This window comes from Ambystoma mexicanum, chromosome 4q (assembly GCF_040938575.1).
Source record: "Ambystoma mexicanum isolate Mex_15411 chromosome 4q, UKY_AmexF1_1, whole genome shotgun sequence".
Lineage (NCBI taxonomy): Eukaryota > Metazoa > Chordata > Amphibia > Caudata > Ambystomatidae > Ambystoma > Ambystoma mexicanum.
This window is the reverse complement of record NC_090928.1, coordinates 759,475,741-759,502,774: the sequence shown is the minus strand read 5'-3', so window position 1 is coordinate 759,502,774 and position 27,034 is coordinate 759,475,741. Positions and strand designations below refer to the sequence as shown.

Sequence of the window (27,034 nt, the reverse complement as noted above, 5' to 3'; positions counted from 1 at the left end):
CTAAATAGACAGTTTAAAAAGCCAACGGTTCATCCATTAGGAGGACACTGGTCAACCATACAAAATACTTAGGATAGTCCGAGCACATCAGTGTGTTTTGTAGTCCCCTATTGAGACTCTATAAAAGGTGCACGTTTTTCGGCCAAAAGACACACAGAATGCCACCATCGTGAAAGAAGAAAAGGAAATGTATCCAGGATTATATTTGAGTAGACTCAGACCAACTAAAAAATAACAGTTCAAGACTGTGCGGAGAAAGCAACAATACAGACAAAAAGTGGAACAGAAATACACACAACAATAAGAATGATTGAATACAAACTCGCACTTATAGATTCCTGATAGGGGACTACGAAACATACTGAGACAATAACTTAATGGATGCATGTGGCACATGGCACCTTTACACGTATATGGATTATTAATACTGATTTAAACCTTATGAATTTGATGGTAAACTGTTCATGATCATCAAGGTTTTGTGATTATCTGATGGGGAAACTTTTCATGATCATTAAGGGTTTGTTATTAAGAAGTGAAATGATCAAGGCCCTTAGGGAGGGGAATTCTGAGGGGGAGCTGAAGGTTAAGGAGAAGTGGGAGGCGGACATGGGACGCCAAATACCGGGAAAAGAATGAGCACAGGTCTGGGATTTGGTCCGGAAGACATCAAGGAACGCCCGTTTCCAGCTGGTCCAATTTAATATTTTACATAGGACGTATGTGACTCTGGTGGAACTCCTGGCAATGAACAGGGAACTGTCGGATGAATGTCCTAGATGTGGTGCGGCGCAGGCTGGGTTTTGGCATATGACATGGGAGTGCGGGATAATAACTGAGTATTTGGACGAGGTTATTAAAGGAGTGAATGGGTTGTTGGGGACCAGATTGGAACGGTTTCCGGAAACTTGTCTATGGGGTAAGCTCCCAGGGAGGAAAAGGCACAAAATACGGAACAGAATGGGCCGGTTTCTGCTTATACTGGCTAAACGCTAAACGCTGAATGGCGATAGCATGGAAATGCCCACAAGGCCCGGCGATTAACCTATGGCGGAGGGATGTTCGGAAGTGGGGTATGGCAGAACTAACGATTTTGCAGAAGGTGGACCCTGGGATGGAAGGGGAGGATGTATCGATCCATTGGACCCAATTGCTGAATGACCTGTCAAAGGACAACGATTTACGACCGCCGTGAAGAAGCACAGGTAGGGGTGGGGGGTGGCGGGGTAAGGATGAATGGGGAAGATATGAACCAGGGAACTGGCAGTGGACCCGTCCAATCCTCAAGGATACCATAGACGATGTAGGGTTGCTTGCTGCGACCGACTGAGGGTATGGAAGCCTGGAGGGCTAATCTGGACACTGGAAGGGGCAGGGGAGGGTAGAGGGGGGTCAGTGGGGTTGTGAATTTTCTGATATTATTAAAGTTATTAAATGTGTTGGGGGAAGGGAACTAGGGGATCAGGGGGGAGGGGAGGGGGAGGAGAGTGAGGAGTTACGGGTTCTTGGGTTGTTACTATAAAATGCCAATAAAGAGTGTTTAAAAAAAAATAAGTGAAATGATGTGCAAAATTAGAATCTTTGACAATTTTTCATGAACATTTTCTTTGGAACTGATGTCTAAGAGTAAATTGGTTTAATTTGGATCATGGTGAGGTTAACTTTGACCTAATATATGTGGAGGAAATTCTTGTTAGAGAATACTATTTACAATATAAATTGGATTCATTTTGATGAAACTGTGAGAACATAAGGATCTTTGAGCCTTGAGAAAGCCCTCAGTTGGTGAAACATATGCACGTGCCCCATTAGGTTAATGTTGACATATTGGCAAAGGGATATTGACTAATTAGACAATAGGAAGTGTAGCACCGGACACTTAAGAGTATACATAAAATAATGGCATCCTGGTAATTTCAGAAGAAAACTGATCATTTTTTAGTTTGTGAGTTATGTGTGATTAATTCAAGACTTAGCACACCCTACTCGACTTTTGGATGTTATATACTTTAATAAATAAGACTGCCTGTGAATACCAGTCTATAGGGCCTCATAACAAGTATGGCGTTAAGCGGTAACATTGGCGGTAAATCCATTACCGCCAACTTTACCACAACGCAAAATTATGAGGTTGGGCCTGGAGTGGAGGATTCACCTCCAGAAAAATGCTGGAGGTAATTACTCCCACTCACTGACAAATAATCAGCAGAATTGCCGGAATTACAGCAGTGGAAATTCCACAGCAGTAATTCTGCCAAAAAAGCCCCATTCACTCTAATGGACTCCAAATAAATGGGTATTCACACCGCTGGAACAAGTGGCAGTAACAGTAATTCAGTTGGTAATTCCAGCGGATTTACCACCGGAGTACCGCTCAACTAGTAATGAGGCCCTAAGTTGAGTAATTGCAGCTGAAGAGTTATCTGTGAATATAGTATATCTCTAGGAAATTAAGACTATTCAACAATGTTGGTGCATTGCTTAATATTCACTCCATCTCCATTTTTTACTAAATTAACCCTGCAGTTCTTAAAAAGGGCTTGGGCTTTCCCAGTTAAGGAGGACAAATGTGGTGGGCACAGGCCATCTAAGGAAAACAGGTTATAGTGGGGGATATGGATGACAAACTCTCCTCTCTTGCTCTCTCTGTACCACACCTTCCCAGCACGCTCTTATTTTACTACTGTCAACCACACCCTCTCTGTATCAGTCTACCACACTCTCTCTGTGCCCCAACTGCCCTCCACACTCTCTCAACCACTGTGATGGGATGTATTTCTAGCACGCTTCCAACAGAATTAACTGCATCCAAGCACATGTGTTGCTAAATTCCGTTCTGCACCAAACCATTAGAACTCGAAACGAAGCGGGTAATTGAACAGGTGAGTCGTTAAAGCCTTTCGAAATAAGACAGATGACGTAATGCTCCGAATGTTGAGAGGCAATAGGTTCCACAATCTGGGCCTGTATGTCGAGAAACATCTATCGCCCCTAAGGACAAATATGGATGGCTGGATCACTATTAAGTGCTTATCAAGATATCGTCGAAAGCGCTTAGGCCTATAAAAAACATCCTACTAGACAGGTAACTCGAAGCAAAATTATTAAGGCACCTAAAACCCATGTATAGAATTTTAAAATCAATCCTCTGCTGGGGGCGAGGCCAGCCTCTCCACCGATGTGGCAGCTCTGCTAATGGCCTCCACATGAAGCCCAGCTAAATTGGATAAATTGATGGTTCCACGGTAGTATGCAAGCGCCTCATACTGACAGAGGGACAGGAAGCGGCAGGGCACAGATTGAGCTGAATTCCATCTAGTTACGGCCCGGGACTCACCCATAATACAGCAATGGAGGAGGAGACGGGCCCAACGCAGCGTCCCTCCCTCCCGAATTCCAGTGTTGGAGCCCTGGCTGCAGACCTGCCTGACCTGCTTGCCTCGCACCAGCGGAGACGCTCGGAGGGGCAGCCCACGAGAAAGACAACAGGTTGGCTGTGGCGGGCCCCTTTAGTGGCTGTGGAGCACGGGTGCAACCAACCCCTCTTCGACGTGCAGCAACATTCGTAGAAGCAGGTGGGGCCCCGGGTCCAGTTCCTTGCTTGCTGACGACCTCATCCCGGCACCCAGATCCACAGCACCACTGTGAGAGGCACTCCGACATCAAGCCCTTCCTTAGCAGCTCTGGAGCCGGATTCCAGCTATCGGGTAAGTCCCTGACTCCCGGCTCAGGAGGCCCTAATTACAGAGCCCGGAGAGCTGAAGCAGTGGTCCCCCGCTACCACAGAGCCCTTTTTCAGGGGAGGAGCTGGCTACGGGCTGACCTCACTGAAGCCCTCCAGCCTCAACTCCTCCAACGGCCTACCACGTTCTACTACGGCCATACAGGGACATGCAGAGGAAGTGCCCCCATACATACTCAGGGTCAAGGCTCTGTGACATGTATCTATGGTCCTCCCCCAGCTGAGTACAAGGTCAAATAAAAGGACATACGCCCTGAGCACAGCTAGGGCGGTGAAAGCAGGAGGCAAGAAGTGAACAGCACTACAATGTCCAGGAGTGGAGGGGAGAAGGAGAGGTCAGATAGCCCCACACTCAAGGACTATTCTATTGGTGGAGCAAAATAGCAACTGTAGGCCCCTCACCCACGGCACCCAAGGTACTAAGCAGAACTGGATCAGCCCACAGCGAGAACCCCACACGTACTTTTCCATTCTGGGGCCCATGAAGTGATAGCTCCGGATCTGGTATATGGCTGAGCAACAGTGTGCAAATGCAAGCCGGAGAGGTATGAAACGGTGAAAGAAGTGGAGAGACCCAGGTCTCTCACTCCACCTTGACCCTCTTTGGCGACATACTCCGCAGTAAGGGAGTCGCACTTTGGGCATCCTGGACCACCCCTATCCTGGGGCGCCAACATGTCTAAAGACCTAAAAGGACAGAAAAGCGGGGACATTAACACCATGCTGCTCCCAGCTGAGAAGGGAAAGAGACAGGAAATTGAAAAATCCCCTCCTCAGGCATCGTCAAGCCCCTTGGGACAACTTGCCACCAAAGATGACATCCAGGCATTCATGCTGGATATCAAGGCAGAATTCCGCAGTTGCACGACTGAATTAATGACTAAAATTGAACACACAGATCAGAGAGTTAGAGAGCTTGAGCAGAGGCTTGGGGAGCTGGAGGACCAATCCCAGGAACAAGCAGCCTCGCTACTGGAAGTCCCCCAAAAAATCTACACCCTGACGAACCAGAGCAAGATCTTGGAGTTCAAGCAGGAGGACCTGGAGAATAGGGCTCGGAGAAATAACCTCCGGATTAGAGGTGTCACGTCCTCAGTCCCAGATCGTGACCTGCCCGAATATGTTGGAGAGTTGCTACATTCTGCTCTCCTACATCTGGAGAAATCACAGTTACAGCTTGACTGCACCCACAGATTGCAGCCTCGAAGGGGCCTTGATTCCGATAACCCGTCGGATGTCATCACCAGGGTTCATTTCTACACTACAAAACAGGAAGTCCTCTCGGTGGGCCACTCTCAAGATGAACTAACGTACCAGGGCTCCCCCCTACAGATCTATCAAGATCTGGCGATGGCCACAATGCAAAAGCGGAGGTCCCTTTGGCCCCTAACACTCTTTCCCCGAGACCAGAAGATCAGGTACCGCTGGCTATTCCCCACAACGGTGCAGTTCACATATAAAGGTGTCGCCCGATCGATTGCATCTTTGGAGGATGCGGAGGGGATACTCAAATCATCTCCGTCGGAGGAGGAAGGGGCTGGCTCTCCGCGGCAGATGTTGTTGATGTTAAACTATAAAATTACATTTTCGGCTTGAGCTGACCCGGAGGCCGCTCTTCTCCCCTTCCTGGAAGGTTTAACCATCATTGTAGACGATTTCAATGGGACCCTGGACACTGACAAAGACAGAACCTCTACTACGTCCCCCAAAGACTACAGACTGCCGCTGAGACTTCTACAACTCTTCAGAACGCTAAGAGTTGTTGACACGTGGAGGGTGTTACTCGCAGACGCAAGGGATTTCCCGTTTTTTCTCATGTTTACCGCTCCTCATCCCGCATTGATTTGATCTTGGCTTCTCCACAACTACTGTCCTTTACAAATGCTGTGGTTATGGCCTCAAAGGTTCTCTCAGACCATGCTCCAGTGTGCTTACAGACCGCAATGGCATCTATACGACCCAATCTTACATGAACAGGCCTTACGGGATGAGGTAGCTAAAGCTATTAAACAGTACTTTCAGGAGAACCCTACAGAACTTACCTCTCCAGCAATTACGTGGGATGCCATGAAAGCTGTTATTAGGGGGGTACTGATTTCATACACTGCGGCCTATCATAGACGCAAGAAGCAGGTGAGAGACCGCTCGGAACAGGAGGTCTTGGAGATTGAAAGCAAATACAAACAGGGCTGGTCCCCCATAGACCACAAAGCCCTCCATATTGCCCGGAATAAATTGGAAGTCCTTTACGCCGAAGAGACGGCGAGCTCCCTAGTGGCAGTGAAACAGGGCTATTATGCAAAAGGCAATAAAGTCAACCGCCTCCTAGCCAGTAAGCTGACACAGGTGAAAAAGCAGAACTTTAATGTAGGTCTCAAAGACCAACATGAAGCCACTCAGTATGGGGAAGAAGACAAAATGCGCTTGGCACAAGAACACTGCAGTTGTAAGAAATCATCTAACACAACATTCGGAACTCAACACAAACATTGTTACACCATGCAAATTACAAATGCTAAGAGAATGACGCGAAGAGACATTCGACTGATAAAAAGAGCAGGAGCCTCGAAATTGTGTGCATAGGATATAAATCTGCCATTGGTGAACGAAGATCAAAATATAGAAATTGGCTAAGATCGCAAAGAATGATCATCGAGCAGGACCAAGCCGAAATCTTCTTGAAACATCTGATTACATTGAATTCCTATGAAATCTGGAAAATATTAAATTCAGGAGATGTGCAACATCGATCTTCTGTAGTGCATGAAATCGGCGCAAGGAGTCAATCAAAGAGAGACAGATTAACACGATAACTTGGGGCATGCAAATCTCATCGACTGACATTGAACTTGCTCTAAGAGATCTAAAAAGTTCCCGTGCAGCGGGCCCCGACATGATCTCGAATGTAATGTTAAAAAAGAACGCTGTCGAATGGGCTGTCCTAATCTAGACACTTTTTCGGCGATTATCTGTCCAAATGGAAATACCAGACTCTTGGCGAGAATCCATAGTTGTACCAATCCACAAAAAGGGCAATCGGGCTGATCCAAACAACTATGGCCCGATTGCCCTTTTAGACACTATTGGCAAAATCTTTGCATCTTTCTTACGACGAAGACTGGTCTCTTGGACATTGAGTGAACAGATTTGCGACATCCGACAAACCGGATTCACCAAGGGCGTCGGAGTGGATGCAAATCTACTGATACTTAATGTCTTGAAACTTGAAACCTTGAAAGCCAAGAAGAAAATACATCTGGCATTTATTGATTTGCGCGGCGCCTTTGATAGTGTCAATCGCGAACTACTATGGAACAAAATGGTTGCATGGAAATGGCCACCAGACTTGATTACTCCAATAAAAGCATTGCACACTGAGACCTCGATCCGAATTCTCTTGAACCATCAGGGCGAGCTATCAAAGAGTGTACCTACTAACAGAGGCATCAAACAAGGTTGCCCATTGGCAGCTGAGTTATTTAAATTGTTCATTTCCGACCTGCCTAAGCATCTAGAGCCTGCACGCTGCTTTTCACCAAAAATAAATAAAACAGAAATTCAGTGTATCATTTATGCAGATGATGTGGTCCTAATAGACTCAACGGAGATTGGCCTGTAACGGCTTTTAAACAAGTTACAAGAGTACTTGACAACAAACGAACTAGACTTGAACTCTGACAAAACCAAAATTATGTCAATTGGTGCTGGGACCTCAAAAAAGCAGAGATCACACAAATGGTACTTTAATGGAATACCATTAAGTTCAACACATTCCATCAAATATCTGGGCATAATGTTCAATACTTCAATAAATGAAAAACACTGGAAGGCGGATTTGATGAACAAAATGACTCAATTCAGCATTCAAGGTCTCAAATTATACAAATCACATGGCAAATTTAGTCTAACACCGATTATTACTTTTTATTGCCAAAAAGTTATACCGGCAATTACATTTGGATCAGAATCTGGATGGAACATTGAAACACAGTTTTGGCAGAAGTTGGAAGGTCTCTTTTGGCGAAGAGTGTTGAAATCACCTTCTTCTACATCAATGATCCAACTACGATATGAGCTGTCACTAAACTCCCTGCACACGAGTGTCATGTGGAAATCTTTAATGACCCTCCGAAAAATAAAATTAAGTCCAGTAGCTCCAACTTACAAACTATTCACGGAAAAACCAGACCAACGGCAGTCCTTACTTTTGCAAGAGTTGTGTCAGCTGCTACTAGGCAAATTGATACATGCAGACTTAACGCTAGCTGAACTAATTTCTCGACCACAACTTGTTAAAAAGAAGTTTGAGCTTTGGAGCTGGATACAGAATTATGATCAGCGATTGACAATGCCCACGATGCTGAAATCAGGAATTGGAGCTCATAAACTAAATGTGCAGAGCCGTTATCTAACCAACTGTCCATCACGACATCATCGCGACCAATTTTTGCGACTACGACTGAATGCACTGCAAACCAAAGAGATGCAAACCTGTCGCCACATTAATGAGGCGGGGAACAATCTTTGTCGATTCTGCAGCCTTCAGATCGAGTCAATAGAACATCTTATGACTGGTTGCACTGCGTTAGTAACCCGGCGGATGCAACATTTAGGCACTTTTGCTCCAGCTACCCTGAACAATCAAGACTGGTGGCAATATGCAACCTCTGGCCAAAATATTAAATTGACGTACGCTGTAGTAAATTTTATGGATTCATTGAAACTAAATGAGAAATGACTAATAAGAAAGGCAATGTGATGCAAATAAGGCACATAGTCTCACCTAAGCAAAGTGGCTGCTCTATGAGTAACAAATTATGGCCTGTGAATTTGAAGTATGTGCTGATGTTTTGAGCCGAAAATGTGTAATAAAAGCACGGGGGCCAGTATGTTTACATGCAGGCCTGTCGAGCTGAAACTTTCACAATAAAAAAAAAAAAAGAACACTTTTTAGAGGCCATGAAAGACCCGGGTAGACCGGCCTCAACACAGGAGGCATACATTGCTGCACCTAACCAAGGAGGATATAGAGGTGCTGGAGGCCCCGATCTAACAGGAGGAAGTGGAGAATGTTATGAAGGCCTTGACACCTAGCGCCCTGGGCCCAGACGGATTCTCCCCGAGATTTTAGAAGGTTTTTGGTGCCCAACTAGCTCCCCCTTGACAGCTCTCTTTAACACATTTGGTGGAACGGTGCAGTGACGCCATCAATGCAGACCTCAGCCACAATTTGGATTCTCAAGCCAGGTAAAAAACCCAGGGAGTGTGCCTCCTACAGGCCAATATCGCTCTTAAACATCAACGCCAACATCTAATCGAAGGTACTGGCAAACCGTATAGCCCCTCTGCTCCCTTCACTAATCGAGGCCGACCAATCAGGGTTTATCATGAAGAGAAAGACCGGGGACAATATTAGAAGGACTCTAAACCTTATTGACTTCACCACAGGGGAAAAGGGGAAAATGGCCCTATTGGCGTTGGACGCTGCCAAAGCTTTTGATAAGATAGATTGGTCCTTTCTACACTTAACACTAGAAGCATTTGGCTTTGGTCCCATTTTAGGAATGTGATTGCGGCTAACTACTCTTCCCCAAACACTCTCTTACAAATTAACCCGATGCGCTCAGCCCCAATCCCATTGACATGTGGTACGCGACAGAGGTGCTCCCTATCCCCTCTCTTGTTCGCACTGGTTATGGAACAACTAGCCCAACACATTTGCAGTAACAATCAGCAATCCCGGGAGGATAGTTCAGCGGCAACGTGTTCGCCTTAGAAACAGGAAGACATGAAGCAACACGGGTTCGAACCCGGGTCCGCGCTTAGAAACCTCTGGGTATTTAAACACGTTATAAATATGCAACTAAGACAAAAAACAATTACGCAAGGAAAAAACAAGCAATTCCTGTAACAGCGCCTCGATGCCCGTGGGCTTTGTGAGTACTTTAAAAATGCAAATAAATACAAAAAAATACAAAAAATGTAATTAAAGGGGTACGGACCCAGGACTCTTCACACAAAATTTCCCTGTATGCTGATGACATACTTCTCACCGTATCTGACGTTCAGCCATGCCTCAAGGTGGCCCTCCGGGAACTAAGGGCTTTTGGTAATGTGACGGGCTTTGAAATTAACTATGGGAAGTCAGCAGCCCTGGGGGTGGTATTGACACCGCAAGACATTTCGGTCCTCTAATCCATATGCCCGATTCATTGGTCCTCTAGCTCCATCGAATACCTAGGGATCCGACACACGGCTTCACCTGAGGATCTCTAGGCAGCAAATTCTCCCCCCACCTTTCCAGCAGCTTGAGAAAGACTTAGAGAGATGGGTGAAACAAGAGATATCCTTAATGGGCCGAATCACAGCTGTAAAAATGAACCTGCTCCCTCGCTTGTTCTACTGCTGCGCTTCCCTCCCAGTGGTGATCCCCAAAACGGCAATAAAACCCCTTCAACGGAAGGTTCTGGGCTTCATTTGGCAGGGATAAAAAGCTAGAATACCAGTTATGATGGGGGGGGTGCCTGTTTGGGGAGCCTGGGAGTCCCAAATTTACGAAAATATAGCGAGGCAACCCAACTCATAAACCTATTGACATGGACATCTGAGGCGCCACCCCTGAAATGGATGGAGATTGAGCAGTCACAATGCTCGCTCCATCTCTGTTTCCTTCCATTTATCCCACACCTGCAGCGGAAACAATGGCCTCTGCTTTTTACCGGAACTAAAGTCACCTTTAGGGTCTGGGATGAAGAGCTAAAAGAGAAAAAGATACCAAGAGGGACGGGTCCGCTCGCCCCAATTTTTGACAACCCGTTCTTTACACTGGGCATGCCCCCACGAGCATTCATAAACAGGAAACGGAGGGGACTACAAACTCTCGCCCAATTGTATGTTAGGGCCTGCCCTGCATCTTGGAGGAATGCAAGAGTGAATTTCACCTATTGGAGTCGGATAGGCTCCCCTATCCTACCTTCAGTTGCAGCACTGGATCACTCACCCTGAGACCAAACACAAAGCCACATGCACCGTAAGCCCGCTGCAACTAACAATCTGGGAAGGATTGAGCAAGGGGGGCATCTCGAGACTATACACACTGTTGAGAGCGGACCTTTTAACCCCCCGCAGGCCAGACTACATGCCCCGTTGGGAAGCGGATCTAGGCCTTCAGCTGGATGACACCGAGAGGCTGGACATTTGGACCAGAGCCCATTCATCCTCCACATGCGTCACCAACAATTATTGAGCCTTAAAGTTGATATTTAGGTGTTATAGTCCCCCGACCCAGATCCACCACTTTCAGGCATCCATTCCCTCAACCTGCTGGCGGAACTATGGGGCACAAGGAACGTATTTCCCTATGTGGTGGAGCAGCCCACATGTCCAGTTATTCTGGGGGTCTCTTGCGGAGACGATTGAGGACATAACGGGGAGCAAACTCCCGATCTGCCCCAAAACTATGTTGCTGGGTTGCCCAGTGGAGGGGGGTCTATCCTAAAGCAGGCATCCGTGCTAATCTTCTAACACAGCTGCTCTTATCGGCATGCATCACTATTGCTCGATGCTGGAAAGCCCTGGAGGGGCCGGGCATGATTTTCTAGTGGGGAAAGATCTGGGACATACTGGCGTTGAAGAGAATAATTGCAGCTATCGAGGGGAGGCTTCACCAATTCCATACTATGGGGTCACTGCTTCTTCAAAACGATAGCAAATATCCGGCCCTGACTTTTAAGCCCCGCCTGGCCCGACTATATCTGGGTCAAGAGGGAAAGCGATGAGAAGTGCAGGAGGGGAAAGTGTGGGTGGGAAAGTCTGATGGGGAAAAAGGAGTGTGGGGCGGGACGACATGTTTCTAAAAATCAATCCTCTGCTTAACTAGAAGCCAATGGCATGATCGGCGCAATGGGGGGATGGATATAGTTTTAGGTAGTCTAAATATCAATCGAACAGCCGTGTTCTGCACCCTCTGGAGGTGGTTGATTTGTCTATCAGGTAAGGTATGCCTATGAGAATACTGTTTGCATAATCCGGCTTGGAGTTAACCAATGCTCCTGCCACAATCCAGTGGCCTTTCTGGGGAACAAAAGGGAGGACGTGTTGTAACAGACAGAGAGAATAGAATACCGATTGTGTCTTAGCTCCTACCTGCTGAAAACAGGCAAGGTTGGACTGCCATAGGCACGTCAGAATTTTTACATTAAGGACGAAGGTCATTGGTAGCCTAAAAATACATAGTGGAGGAGGACAACAGGAATGATACACCAACAAGTGTTAAGGCCTCATCAGAATAAGCTTGGTTTTGTTTGGGTTAAATGGGAGTCTGTTAATGGTCATCCAGTGGACCACCTCCTCAATACGCTGCACCAATTTGTGCAGGAATTCTGCTGTCTTGCTCAAAGTCTGGTTAATCTAGATATCATCTTCATATGAATGATATCTGATATCCCAGATCTGATTTCCTGAAAAGGGCAATTAGTGGTTGCAAATATAAATGAAACAACAACAGTGACAGAGAGGAGACCTGTGGGGCCCTGCATTCCAATTGGATTGCGTCTGATATATAACCTGCCATTTTTACAAGTTGGTGGCGATTGGACAATAATGATCTAAAACAATTCAGCACATGAGCTGATTCTCCGGCCACCATGACCAGTCTGGGCAGTATGATGTTAGGGTCCACTGTATCAAATGCCGCTAAAAGATTGAGCATTAGGAACAGTGTTAAATTGTTTCCATCATAATCTCGTCTGGTCGGAGGCTTACCCTATCTTCTCCGGAATAGTTTTGATTTTGTTGACAAAAAATTAATTACATTCATTACCTTTATGTGAAGAGGGAGTTATGCTAGGAGAAGCACTTATGGGATTTAAGAATGTAAAAATTGTGGGGAAAAGTTCTGTGGGTTTATTCAGTGAGGTTAAAATTTTGATCTGCAGTAACTTTGCTTTAGCCTCAAATATCGCTTGCTTGTACTACCAGCCTAACCAAACAGCCCGAAGCTGTACTTGTCCAGATGGACCGACCAGTGGGGCAACAAGTGGGGCCAAGTCAGGAAAAGGGGCTGTCAGCCGGGAGAGGATGCCGGAGATGCGGTGGCATGTTGTCCCACTGAGGTGGGCCATGCAGCAGGAGAACACCACGACTGATATACTCTGCGGATCCCGGGCTTCCAGGTGGATGGCAGCTACGGGCCCAGCAACAAGGCCAGGTGGGCCGCGGTCATCCGGAATCGGACCAGCACCATGTTGGGGGGACGCAGCAGGAAGCATGTGCAGACCGAACCGGGAAAATGGCAGACACCGGCACGGAATACAGCGGAGGACTGTGTCTGGAGGTCCCACCCTGCTTCTCTGTTGATCAACGATTCCTTGCCGAATCAGGCCCTGATTGGATGGCAACTCGGAACCCAAAGAAAGGGGGCAGTATTCAGTTGGCTTTTACTGGTTTCATTGACTTATGGAAAATACACAGGGATAGGTGGGTGGGTTTCAAGGGGCTACCCTATTAAACTAGGGCTTATCCAGTGTAAATCTGAATCTCATTTCACCTATTCAAGGAGGAAGGAAGGTCGCGAGAAGCATCCACTCTAGAACAGGCATATGGATTCCCTGAGGAGTAAGAGAAGAGTAGCCCGAGAGCAGAGAGGTCCCTACCCATTAAGGACCTATAACCAGAAAGAGGAAGAAGGGATGAAGCAACCTGACTTCTTACTATCCAGGAAAAATCTGTGATTATTCAGAACAATAAATCTTGTCCCAATACTGCCTGGTGTCCTGTGATCTATATCCCACAAAGGGTGCAAATCTTTGTTGTTTGTACTAACCACATATACCCCTCAGCATACATGTGAGAGCTTTAAATCCCACTATCCCCATATTAAGTGTCTGAGGCACTGTTTAGCCTTCACACAATCCTACCCAAGTGTACCTATCCTCCTGCCATTTAAAATGAAGCTGTCATAATGGCATAACAAAAAACATCTATTCTATTAAATGTCTGGTATGTCAAAGATATATGCTTCAGGATAGACATTCCCTTCAAATGCCCCATTTCACCAGAAATCTTCTATTTTGCTGTAATTGACCTTCAGTATTTTGCCTTGAGTTATCTTTTTATATGCTGTAAAAGTCTGCCTAATTGTACCCTACTTAATGCTTGGAGGGAGATTCTTGACCGAGTCAATGTTTATATTCAGAGCAATGATTGTATCTTTTGTTGGACCTAGCAACTGGTTGGCTCTTGGTGTTTCCCCATGATGTTTCCAAGTCGTGTCCACAATTATTGCCTGTGCCACCACAATCTCAACTGAGATTGGGGCAGAAATCAAATTATGTTGCAATTGATTGTTGAGAAGTTGTATTGGAGTTTAAGAAAAGACTTTCAGAAAACACACTCCACTATATCCAATTTCTCCCTACAGTTATTATTCGCCCAGAGTTAGGAGCCTTACTTCATAATGCCGCTGCATATGCTTCCCTTAATTTTAGGCACAGTCTATTGCCAGGCTTCTTCAAGAAGCTTTTTCAGCCCTGCCCTTCTTGTTCCACTTTCTTAACTATCTGAAATAGGTGAAATTTCCAGCTCAAAGAATCTGAGATGTTGATCCCGAAATAGAACCGCTTTACTTGCTCCAGAGGGTCAGGGCCTATCTTAAAAAAGCTCTTAGATCCTGAAATATTCACAGTTGAGCCAAAGATCGTCACTTTCGATTTGGCTGGATTTGTTTTCAGATCAGTTTCTATGTGGTAGCGATGCATCCTGTTAGGAAAGATTTCATATTTGAATGTAATTTTCCCTCCATGTGTCAACCCCCAAACTTTTTGCTGCTGTTTTACACCCTGATCTAACCTTTGCCAGAGAAGCACAGCCCTCAGCTACACTCCTCTGGGCTTTCGCTCACTTTTTATGGGGAAACTGACATGCCCTTAAGACAATCAGTACTGGGAGACTTTGTTTCCCTTAGTCCTTTCCTCATGTTGCAGCTTTTGTGCAACATGTAACAAGTGTGCAATATAACTTACTTTACTGCACCCTTGGGTCTCTAGTCATTCCAAAGGCCCTAGAAACTCTCGCTGGACTTTTTATGAACTGTGCAGATGTGTCATGGACAGGACTGGTGGCAGCTATCGTTTTACTGTATTTTTTAACCCATTCTTGCCATGTAAAACGCGCTTACCGCGCTTGGCACGAATAGGTGGCCTGGCTCCAAAATGGCCATGCCACGAGATTCTTTGTCCTGTCCTTTGGCCATCTTGCCCCTTCACCTTCCCCAGGTCGAGCCGACCCGGGTCAGTCCTTATTTGGTCATGCACTTTCCCGCGAAACCCAATGCTTTCGCGGGCTTCTGCATGCCGTGTGTGTGTGCCTCCAGGATGTGGGCTGGGATGTCTGTTCCCAATACACATCCTGGGTGCCAGAGAGTCTGGAGTGTCCTGAATGCCTGAGACCACCGTGGTCCATGATTGGTCCGCATATGGAGTGAGTGTTTGTGAGCAGATCCTCTCCGTTTTGGCGCGAAGGGAACTTTGGATAAGAGGAGGCCGAAAACACCACTACTATGGCGATCTCCTGAGTTCACACGAACAAAGCATAAGGAGCCAAGTATCCTGCAGCAAGAAGCCGAGTCGAGGAACCACTGGTGACCCGCTGGAAGGTTTGGCACCCTGAGCCCACTGTCGTCCTGTGAGACCCCTCTGCATCTGATCATCCTAGAAGGTCTGCGAAGACGCTTCGACCCATTGGAATAGTGGGAACAACTATTCTCGGCACCTTCATCAAACCCTGCCAGTAAGCCTCTTCGGAAGTGTCCCTGGGCCAACCAGTGGGCTGACAAGTTTACACGGGACGTTTGCTCTCTTACCGCCGTAGTTGCGAAGAGGCCCTCGAAACTTGGTATACTGCTTGCTCTGTGTCCACGGCACCCTTACACCGAATTTTGTACACTTGGCATTCCCAGGTCCGAAGTGAGACGAGTGCGACGGGACCAGAGTAAACGCGGTTACCGTGTTGCCCTGCTGTGGCAACAACCTGTGAAAGTTCGCTGCACTTGTGACCCAATGTACCTTGAAGCCTGCTGCAGTGGAATTGGGCTGATTCCCTCACCCGGAGCAGAGAAATCGCCCCTGTCCCGTTTGGGAATTCCTGCTGTATCTCGGAAACTACACGGTGTCGAGACGTCCTGATTGTCGCATTCGAACCTGCCAGCGAAGTGAACTGTACTGGCGAAGTCTAGGTCTGCCTGCGTCGGGGACCGGTGAGTACTCCTTACCCCAACCGGTGGCCCCTAGCGCAGGAGCCCATTTTTATGCACGAAGTGGCCCCCGAGAACCCCTTTCCTTTCCACAGCTATTGCGAAATAGCAACCCCATCCCGCACTCTGAAACTGCCTCTGCCCTCCAGTGGAGGTCCTGCTTGAATAGTGGGAACTTGTTCTCCATCGCCGCATCCACCTTCTTGAGCTGCCAGAGACCCTTGAAGAGACCCTATTTTGTCCATTGGCACCAGCGTGTGCAGGTACTATTGAGCATAAGGCTCCTCTCTTCGTAGGGCTTGGACTGCCTCTTAGTTAGGTGTATTCTTGATGTTGAACTGGGTCTAACGATTACTTGCACTGCCTGTTTTCCTCCCCATCTAGGTGGTCTACATATTTCATGCTTTCTTTTCCATTAGACCCCTCTGGCCCTGTATATATATTGTCTGGAGTAATTTGTAAGTGTCCTTGTTTTGTGTGCTCATTGAGGTCTTTCAGTCACCCTCACCCTTTCAGTCTTTCAGTCACCCTCAGCCCTCTTGAGACTTAGTATTGACCGCCTGCCATAGCTACCCTGATTGGTCTGGCTTGTCCAGAGGTTACTCTGTTCCAAGAAACTAGGTTGGCCTTCTGAACCTCTGCCCCTCCAGGTCAGAGTTCAGAAATCCCTCTTAACACATCCTATCTGGCATCAATTGCAGTGGTGTTCTTGCAAGGGTAACAGAGTCGTCTTCCTCTGATAGTATTGGGGACTCCTCTTTTTAACGTTGCTGCAAGGTGCACATCTTTTGTCATTTGTACCCTCCAGTCATACCTCTCACATTTCACGTGAGACCTTTAATTCATACAGTCCCTGTATAAACCATCTGACCATTCTTCAGCCTTCCCAAAATCAACTCTGATTTTACCCCCAGGTTGTTAGCTGTATTTGCATTATATGTCTGCTACAATCTCTCCTGTAAATGAATACTTAACACGTTGCGTTCAAATGGGAGCCAACCTGCTAAAGTATACTTGGAAGATACCCCTGCCGTCTTTCCCTAAACTATTCTCATCTGTAAATTCTCAATACAAAAATGTTGCTGCCCACCTTCTGAATGTCTCTGCTTATATGAGTCACACCTTTTCAAGTTTTCAACTACAGGTGCCTTATGTCAAGTAGCACAGTATATTAACCCAGCATATGGTTCCTTACACAGAATACCAACTGCATTACGGTTAGGAAGACAATCTATACTGTAATTAACTCTCAAAAGTCGAGTCAAAGAACCACATGGGGTCCCTTCTATATTATGATTAATGTAATCAATTTTGCTGAGATAATGAAATGTTTCACTTGCCCCTACAGGCCAATTCCATTTAAGCAGGGCCAGGAATGTTATTTTCAGGTAGCTGGCAGTTCTGGTGCTGCAGTTGATACAGTTTCCACAACCCAGGTGCTGCCTCCAGAGACCCCTGCCAAAGCCCAGATCACCACATCGAGCTGGGGATTATACTGAGATCAAAAGCCATAAATCTACTTGGCTGGGCTTGCAAGGCCCAACTCCGCTCCAATCTTTCAGCGGGGGGGGTCCAGATAATTCTCCCATTTTGCCTGTATCCTGGCAAATGGTTTTCTGACACCGAGAGACCCAAATTATACAGCCCCAAAACTCACCTGCACCCTGTTTCCAACTCCCGAATAGTTGTATCCATCACATGTTCCACTTGCCTTTGTGGGAAACCTATCCATGACTTCTGGATTCATGTCACTAGTCTACCATACTCCATAAAAGGTATAGTGATTCTCTGATGTTCAGCTCTGTACTGCAGATAGGTCTTAAAACACCCTCCATCTCCAAATGCTCCATTCTGCCCAAAGCTGCCTGGCTTCTGAGAGCACACTATCTTCTCCCTTGATTTACATTAGCCTATCCAATGATCCAGATGGACCAGCAGGAACAGGTTTAATCTCCTACAATATCTTCCTCCTCACTTACAAGCCACATCATGTATGTTTATGTCATGCAGGGTGGACACTGAGATTTTCTCATGCCTAGAATAGAAGTCATTAGATGATGGCACATATGTTGCATGTTGTGATTTACATCCAATAAATAGAATCTACTCCTACATCTCCTACATCCTAATCTAGACCTAATAACTCTCCCGAAACTGCCCTCACTTATATCCTTAACTCCCTTCTTTCTGCTCGATATTCTAAGCAATCCTCTGTCCTTATTCTCCTTGACCTATCTGCTGCTTTTGATACTGTTGATCACCCCCTACTTCTCAACACTCTTTCTTCCTTTAGTTTCAAAGGCTCTGTTCTTAACTGGCTCTCCTCTTACCTCTCCTCCCGCTCATTTGCTGTCTCCTGTGGTGGCCGTTCCTCGCCTACCCTCCATTTGGAATACGGTGTACCCCGAGGTTCGGTTCTTGGCCCTTTCCTATTCTCTCTCTACACCTCTCTCCTTGCCCCGGTTATCTCTACATTTGGTATCTCTCACCATTTCTATGCTGATGACGCCCAACTCTTCCTCTCTTTCTCTTCCTTCTCCTCTGACCTCCACCTTAAAATCTCTTCCTGTGTTACTGCCATTAAAAACTGGATGTCATCCCGCTTTCTTTCCCTCAATACTGATAAGACTGAAGTTTCATTTCCTCTGTCTAGTCTTTAAAACCCTCCATGACCTGGCACCCCCTTATCTCTCCTCTTTCCTCTCTTTCTATAACCCTTCCCGCTCCCTCCGTTCAGCCGACCACTTCCTTCTCACCGTTCCCTCTCCCCCATGTGCCTCCTCCCGTTTCTGCTCCTTTCAGCTCTTAGTACCTCTCCACTGGAACTCCTTACCTCTCTCAATCCGCTCTATACCTACCTTTTCCTCCTTTCGCACTTCCCTGAAATCTCTCCTTCTCCATTCCCCGCCTTGAAACCTTCCCCACCTCTCATCCTCTCCCCTTCCCTCGAATCTTCCCTATGATCCTCTCCTCCCTCCCCCCTCCCCTTATCCTCCCTCACGTCACCCTTATATCCCTACTGTTTCTCCCCTCCTCCTTTCCCTCCTCTCCCCTCCCCTTCCCCCTCATAGATTAATTGCTCTACTTACTGTTTTTATTGGTTTGATTCATTGTAAATTGCTTCTTCTGTTATAATGTTCTAATGTTCTATGTATTCCATTGTTATAATATAAATTGCTTTGGATGAAAGCGCTATATAAACATAATAAATACAAATACAAATACATCTAAAGAAGCTGTTTTTCTAAACAAGCAAAAACTATTTTATCTGGCCACAAAATAATGGCAAACTAAGTTACAGACATTAAAATAATGGACTCACATACCTAAAAATCGTTCTCTGATTTTTGATTTCCAAATTTGCAAGCAACAAGTATTTTCTTTCACTATAGAAAGATGGCATACTTATTTACAGCCACTGAATATAATCACCTTCTACCGTCTAAGAATTCTAAACCTTTATCTACACAAACAATAAGTTATTCATTTTAAATGGGAAGATATGTTAAATGGAGGTGTAAAAGGGAGGACCAATGTTTTCATGTCTGTTTTAAAAGCTGTGAATAATTTTGAAGCAGTGACAAGACGGACTTACATTGGGTACAGCAGCTGCACTTCAGAATGATATACCTTGCGCTCCTGTTTAACGTATAGGATTTCTGATAGTTATTATAAGTACTGCGTATTTCAGAATACAGTAATCTATTTTGAGGTGCAGAGGAGAAAAGGTCAACCCTGGCATATGGGTTGCAACAAATGATACAAAAAAACAACAAAGTTCCCGAATCGTGGAACTCCCGTCTCCTGCACACTATCTTGGGCTCAAAAAGAAAGCCAAACTTTTTAGACAAATCTATCCCAATCAATGGGCAGTAACTATGGTCTTGATGTATACTTCAGTCGTTGCTTATCTGTGGTAGCTTAACACAGTGTGTATTTAAGAAAACAATTTAGCATTTAGTACAAAGCATTTCATTCTTTGAGGCCCAACGCGTTTCGAAATATTCTTTCTCTTCATCAGGGGCATGATTCAACTCATTTCTACAAAAAACATCATATAACATAGTTTTAAACAACTGGTCTAATGTAAGTTACATGAACCAGATTATTTGTAAGTATATGTAGGTGAATGATCTACAATCTAAACAGTGAGGTTTCTCCGTCAAGAGCTGAGGTCATTAATCTGTGCTACTTATTATTCCTCTTTCCCCTTATCCTCCATCATCTCCCCTCCTAACATGAATACAACCCTCTTCCATTTTACAACATGTACGCATGGATGGTCTGGTATGATTTTCCATTTCTATTTATAATGTTGGCAGTCCTATATTGATGATCCATGTGGTGTCTATTATTGTTTTGAAACTCATCGTTGTGTTGCATTTACAGATTGCCACAGCATTTGTAATTGTATATTACAATACCAATTCTTGTGTGTTATCTATGGTTTTCTTATACTTGGCACTGACTCATCTGCTGGGATTGTCAGAGCCTTGATAAAGACCAGAATAGTCGAAACACGCGTCGGCTCAAACCATATTTAGAATTGCAATTATCAGTAATAAATAAACACAGACAATGCAGTATAACATGTTCAGATGATCATTTTATTGTAACAATTTAACATTTCTCCCTCAACATAGTCCTTTTAATTGTCAGCCTCTTCACCTAAATTGAGCCACACAGACCTGTGTATACTATTGTAGCCAAATCCACCTGAAATATTTTCCCTGACCCACTGATAATTTTCAGAACAGTTCAATTTGGCAAACAAAAAACAAAAATGGAGCATTTTGGATTATGGGAGATTAATTTAGTCCAGGATTAATGATGGGGGTGATTTTGATTGTATTAATTGCGGCTAGTAATCAGGACAGTTGAACAGTGAGTGCGGCTGAAAGGAATCTCCATGACTCAAGCTTGTCCATATAAAGACAGGCCTGTTTCCCCCTTGCAAACGCATGCCACCAGAAAGGCTAGCAATACTGCTAGTTGTTACAAAGCATTATAAAATCTGCACTCCCCTCTGCAGTATGTACATACATTTTGTTATTTAATATGCAGGCAGGAAAACCTACACTGTTGCCTAACTGGCGACTGATGCACACATATTGTCCTTTGTGATTTGACAGCAGCATTTATTATGCAGAGTACATTCCCTCTCCCACTTCCCCACCACCTATATGGCGATGGCTTCATACATATTGTTGATTATATCATAACTGAGTAATACAATGCGGTTGACTTACCACATATGTTTATACTTCGCCCAATTTCTTCACCGGCTGATCTTCCAGATTTACCTATAGTGAGAAAACAGAAATTTAGCATATGCACACAAATTATGACACAGTCATATCCTCTTTCTTCTACAAACGTATTTCAGCAAACCTTTGTCCTTCAAGCCTCTGTAAGCCACATCACCCAGGACCTCAAATGCCTCCCACTATCTTGTTTTCTGACAATCTACTGCTGTAACAAAGCCACCTTCATCCCCTTAGGTAGAAGCCAGGAAATCCAGATGAGTTACACCTTCAGCTAAATCACAGTTTAGCCCCATCCCAACACGACCACAACGTTTTCTTAAGGGGATTTATGTCTTATTCCGTTGGCAGAAGGGATTTTCCATTTCCTATTTCTTTTTTTTTGTTCATATTTAATTAATAGAAAAATGCGAAGACAAGACATACAATCTAGAATGATAAAAATGTCAAAATCAAGGGTTAGCAATCTAGAAATAAAATAAATAATAAAGCTATTATGAAGGGTTACAATATTAAATCTAACATACTATTAAAACAATTTAGTATACACAATAAAAGTCTTGGAATAAACTGTATTGAGAAAAATCTGAAGATTATGCTTTCTAATTGGTTCCCAGATTTCCACCTGTGGATTAGCCGTTTTGAATTTGTAAAGGAGTGGAACAGCAGCACCTCTTTTTATAAAACATATTAAACCTTGCCAACTGTGAATAGTGACTAATTTTGATTGTTTCCAATTTTTGTTAATTGTTTTTTTATAGCAGCGAAATTTAGATCTTTTAAAAATGTGGGCAATTAATTTAAAGAAAATCATATCATAGCGTAGCTAAAATGTTCTTTAATTTAAAAGATTCTACAAAGAATATTTAAGGCCTTCTGGCAAAATGTATGAATCATATGACAATCAAATGTAACATATTTGACAGCGCCTTCAGTGGTATAACCATGACAACATTCTCTATAGCAGTATGCTCAGCTTTGAAAAGTTTAAGGGGTGTCCATTAACAATTCTACGTCAATACATAGAATCCCCAGCACCAAGATAAGTTAAATTAAATACAAGAAAATGTGCAACAACACTACAGCGGTCATTACAACCTTGGTGCTAAGTGCAGCACCAACTTTACCACCATGGTGTAAACTATGTTTACACCATGGTGGATGGCGGATTTACCGCCCCATTCCAAGGTGAGTGGGGCGGTAAATCCCCATTTCCCATTTTCCTTTCCCCATTCCCATTTTTGCCCCCTAGGGCATAATGGGAGTGGGGAAGGCGCTAATTACGCCGCCGTAAATTACGGCAGCGTAATTAGCACCATGGCGGGTTAGCGCCATGGACTTTAACGCCTGCCAAAAGCAGGCGTTAAAGTGGGAATCCGGCGTTAAGGGTTAACACCGTCGTTAACCCTTAACGCCGGGGTTGTAATGACCTCCTACATGTTGTTGTCCCAGCACTAACTGTCACAGGAACACATGATCCAATGTATCTCTAACTGCTTTTTTAATATGGTCAGCTTACTCCACCCCTTCCACTTTCTTTTCCTGCTCCCAATGAGATAAGTATCTTTGGGAACATTTCAGTGTTTCTTTAACTTCCATGTTTTCATTATTAATAGTTGATTGTGTGCGTATTGGGAGTATATGGGTCCCTGATCCACCATAGTGCCTGCAGTGAAAGTTCCTCTTTAGCTCATGTTAAAGGGGGGAAAGTGTGATGTTCTAATCTTGGATGCACTCGCTGCTAAATCCAGCAACAGGGCGTTCAGGGGAGGAGTGAGGATCTCTTATCGGAGTATGCGCTACCAGCAGCAGGGGAAACCACAGTGCAGCAAGCACCCTCTATGTTCACTACCCCAACAGCCGCTTGACTGTCACTTCTACGCAGTACAGGGTGCTTAGTCATATTGCAGGATCTACTCAGCTGCTATGAAATGCGGAATATCTTGGCGCCATACAAAGTGTCTGTGAACTTATGCCGGTAACAGGGCCACGGTAAACAGGTCTCTAGTTTTCCTTCTCGCAGCAGGATTTGTTCACAGGCCCAATAAGTTGAAGAGCTGTGATACTGATGGAGAAGCCAACCTACAACCGCAGAGGAAGTCCCTTCTCATCCGTGCATTAGCAAGGTGATGAGAAGCATCCCTGAAAGTATGAAGCATATAGGCCTTCCAGGTGAGCATAAGACAGAGAAACCAGTGAAGCTGATCCTCCACATCTTGAAATGGCAGACTGGGCACAGGAATGCAATGAGCAAGATTATGCTCCAGCGCAGTGTTCTAGGTGCCTCAGTCCATGATATTATGTGTAGTACAGTAGCAGATGTCCTTCTTCCTCTTCAATTGCACCTACAAGATTTGGAGGTGCACGTTTGAGACACAGGACAACAGGGAGGAGACTCCACAACTAAGAAAAGATACAAGCAAGATGGAATAAGTACCAAGGCCCGCAGAAAGCTTCCACAACCCTTTTTTGAGGCTAAAAGAAGACTTCCTGAGAGGGAGGACCGTACAGACCCATCTTAGATCCTTGAACATAGAGGAAGATTCAGATTGGAACACAATCCACAATACATTTTATGAATGCAGGGACAGAATAGTCCTAGGACCTGCCGGAGTTAGGGACTGGCTGACCACACAAGTGATCCATGGAAGCCAGAGCCTTGAGCTCTGGCAAAGTAAGAATAATGCGAAAGAGGGCTTCAACCCAGAAGAGTTCATGAATGTGACTCATCTGACTGGACCCTTTACCCCAGGTTTACAGAGTAGATAACGTTACACCAGCGGAAGCCCTTGGACAAGGAGGTAACCCAGGAACTGGATCCCAAAATTATGACTTTTGTGGGGAGCTTGTTGTGATCCACCTGAGCTGGTTGTAACCTGTGTGTGTCTGAGCATGGAGTGTTGGGACTTTGAGAATGTTATGATGCAAGGCTCCTGGGGATTCCACCAGAGTCAGTTGGGATCTGGAGCTTGAGCACAGGGGGACCGGTGGATGCTTCTTTCTAGCTATGAACTATACTTCTCTAGTTATGAACTTGTCTTAAATGTGCTGACTTAACTCCTAACGTACTTACCTGAGTCTGTGAACCTAAGTAAAGCTATCCATGTCACTTTGGGCTCCTGAGTGATCTGTCTTACTCAATAGGCCCACCTCAACACTGGCGACAAGGATCTTGTAAGGAGAAGGGACGTACAGGAGAAGAGGAAAAAGAAGTAAGCTGAGACCAAAAGGCAAGAAGTTGGAAAGCAAAAGGTCTGGAAGAGGACATCCACCAGAGAGGTGTGGAAACAGAGGCATCCACCGGTCCCTCCCCGGCCCTCAGGGGGGTCCTTCCCAGGCCCTAAAGTGAACATGCCCCTGTTCTGCATGACTGTGAGCAGCAGGGACATCCAAGGAGTTCTGGGGGGCAGCGCAGTGCACCTTGAGGCAAGCGGTCATCCTTATGTACTGCGGTTCTTTGCGTCTATAATACGGAGAGCACGGCGGTTGGCAGTGCAGTGTTGGAGTGACAGCTGATGAAGAGGCCAGGGCATGAATATATATGTTTAGCACAGGAAATGCTTTCAGTTCGTGAGAGAAAGGCCACCGTGTTTGTACTGGAAGCATACAGTGAACTTTAATGGCATTCAAGGCAACTGCGGCGTGAACGGACAGTAGAGATTGCCTGCACGCAATGTTATCAACTATGTTAATCTGACCTTGGGCTAATGAGGCATGGACGACGGTTGGAGCTGGGAGATGTGCTCACGCCTGGGCCCTCCTCTGTAATGGTGATGTCAGGAGTGATCTGCAGAGTATTGGCGATGCAAGCTGTGAGAGAATGTTTATACGAACATTCCTGAAGGCTGTAGCATTCAAAACTATGTTACGGCAAAGGACTAGGAGTTCCGAGAAATGAACATCTCAACGTGCCCGAAACATTCCTATGGACTGAAACTTTTATTGTACTGCATTCCGAGCTAAGGACCCCGCTACGTTTTTGTCAAAACGTCAACGTTGGGATCAGCTTTGCTGGTGGACATCAGCGCATGGAGATTACAATGTGAAGAACATCTTGTGCTGGCGCTGTCTGTCTATAGCGCGCCCCAAGTTGCTGGTCATTACAGATTTATGGGTGGTCAGCGGCTGCTGTGATCTCGTTTTTGCATCGTGTTTAGCCCTGATGCTTTCAGATTGCAGAGCGTAGTGAGACTCAGTCATTTCGTTTGGGTGAAAGTTTCTGTTATTTCTTTTATGTTAAGATTCTGCCGTTTTAAATGCTTGGCTTTTAACATTAAGTTGGTGAAGTACTGTTTGAAGACATGTTCCTTTTGGGAAGGAGGGGGTGGACAACCATAGCATGGGATTAGTCCCAGCACTGACCTCTAATAAAGTAATGTTGCACTGTTATTAGTTTGAAAGGTGCCGCATTTAACAAGTTGAGAGGCCTGAAAATGCTGTTAGCTTTGGGGGCATTTTGGTTCCACTGCTGTATATATTGGTGGGTCAGTGACATTGGGATTCTCCATCTTGTAGTGAGAAAAGGTGTTGGTCTCAAACCCATATAGTGGGTTATGGTGGTGCAAGTTAAATGTCGAAAGGGCATATTCTTTTGTGGTGGATGCAGTTCCCGGTTGTTGCTGGTGCCATAGTGGGTGACATGTGCCATGTAGCTGGTAATATTGGTGCGTGTGGTAAGGCCAAATTTGGTGGTGTTGTGTGGCGCCAAATGTGTGTTCTTTGGTGTTATGATGACTATGTGACTTGCTGAATTTTAAAGCCAATTTTCAGTTGTGTTCTGCTTTGCACAGTTTTTTTTAACCTTACATTTTTCCCACAGGTAAACGACCATGAAGGACTTTGCAAGCTTAAATATTGGACTCAAGTGTGCTGCTTAACCCTTGTTTACCATATTTTAATGCCCAATTTTCCTAACTGGTGTGTTGGGGGAATGTGTGTGGGGGTGTAAGTGGTCTGTAGCATGTGGTTGTGCAGGTCTGGTGCTAATTGATTAGTGGGTTGTGGATGCCCGGTGAGTTTGTGCCAATTGGAGCGGGATGTGGCTGCCTGGTTTTGTGGTACCAATTGATTAGTGGGTTGTGGATGCCCGGTGTATTTGTGCCAATTGGAGTGGGATGTGGATGCCCGGATTCGTGGTGCCAATTGATTAGTGGGTTGTGGATGCCCGGTGTGTTTGTGCCTATTGGAGCGAGATGTGGATGCCCGTATTTGTGGTGCAAATTGTTTAGTGGGATGTGGATGTCCGGTTTTGTTTGCCAATTGGTGAGCAGGATGTGGATGCCCGGATTTGTGGTGCCAATTGTTTGCGGGATGTAGATCCCTGGTGTCTTTGGTTGGTGCCAAATGGTGGAGTGGAGTTGTTAGTTGCTTCAGGCTGTTAGTGGGGTTTGGAACCCTGTTTTGGTGTTGTGGCACTATTAGTTGATTGTGGACGGAGCAGGATGGATTTAGGTGTGTCTTTGGCTTGTTTTGGGTTTGCGCTTGAAGGCGGGCTGGTTCCCTTGTGTGAGTTCTATAGTAGGCCAGCTATAGGATTGTGGATTGTTCTGGAGTTGTTATAGCTTTTTGGTTAGTTTAACAAAGGTAGCGGGCGCCCCTCTCTCGCAAGAACAGACATGATAACCTGTTCAGTGGTTATTAACCACTTGAGAGTTCGCAGCCACTGCTTTTACTCACTGTGCCTTTCACAGATGGGAAATATCCATTTGCATATCAGTCTTTGTCCTGCCCAGGGGCAGTCCAGCACCGAAATACAATGGCAATTCCAATCTGAACGAG

The 27,034-nt window shown here is 45.4% G+C and overlaps 1 protein-coding gene across 1 annotated transcript in view; it reads right to left on the bottom strand.

The window, feature by feature from the left end:
• LOC138467288 (uncharacterized) overlaps positions 1-27,034 on the bottom strand; it is a 5,113,521-nt gene that overhangs the window by 4,645,806 nt on the left and 440,681 nt on the right. The window contains exon 2 of the mRNA XM_069607285.1: positions 21,242-21,295. Coding sequence (XP_069463386.1) covers positions 21,242-21,295 — 54 coding nt within the window. The remainder of the gene's footprint in view (positions 1-21,241; positions 21,296-27,034) is intronic.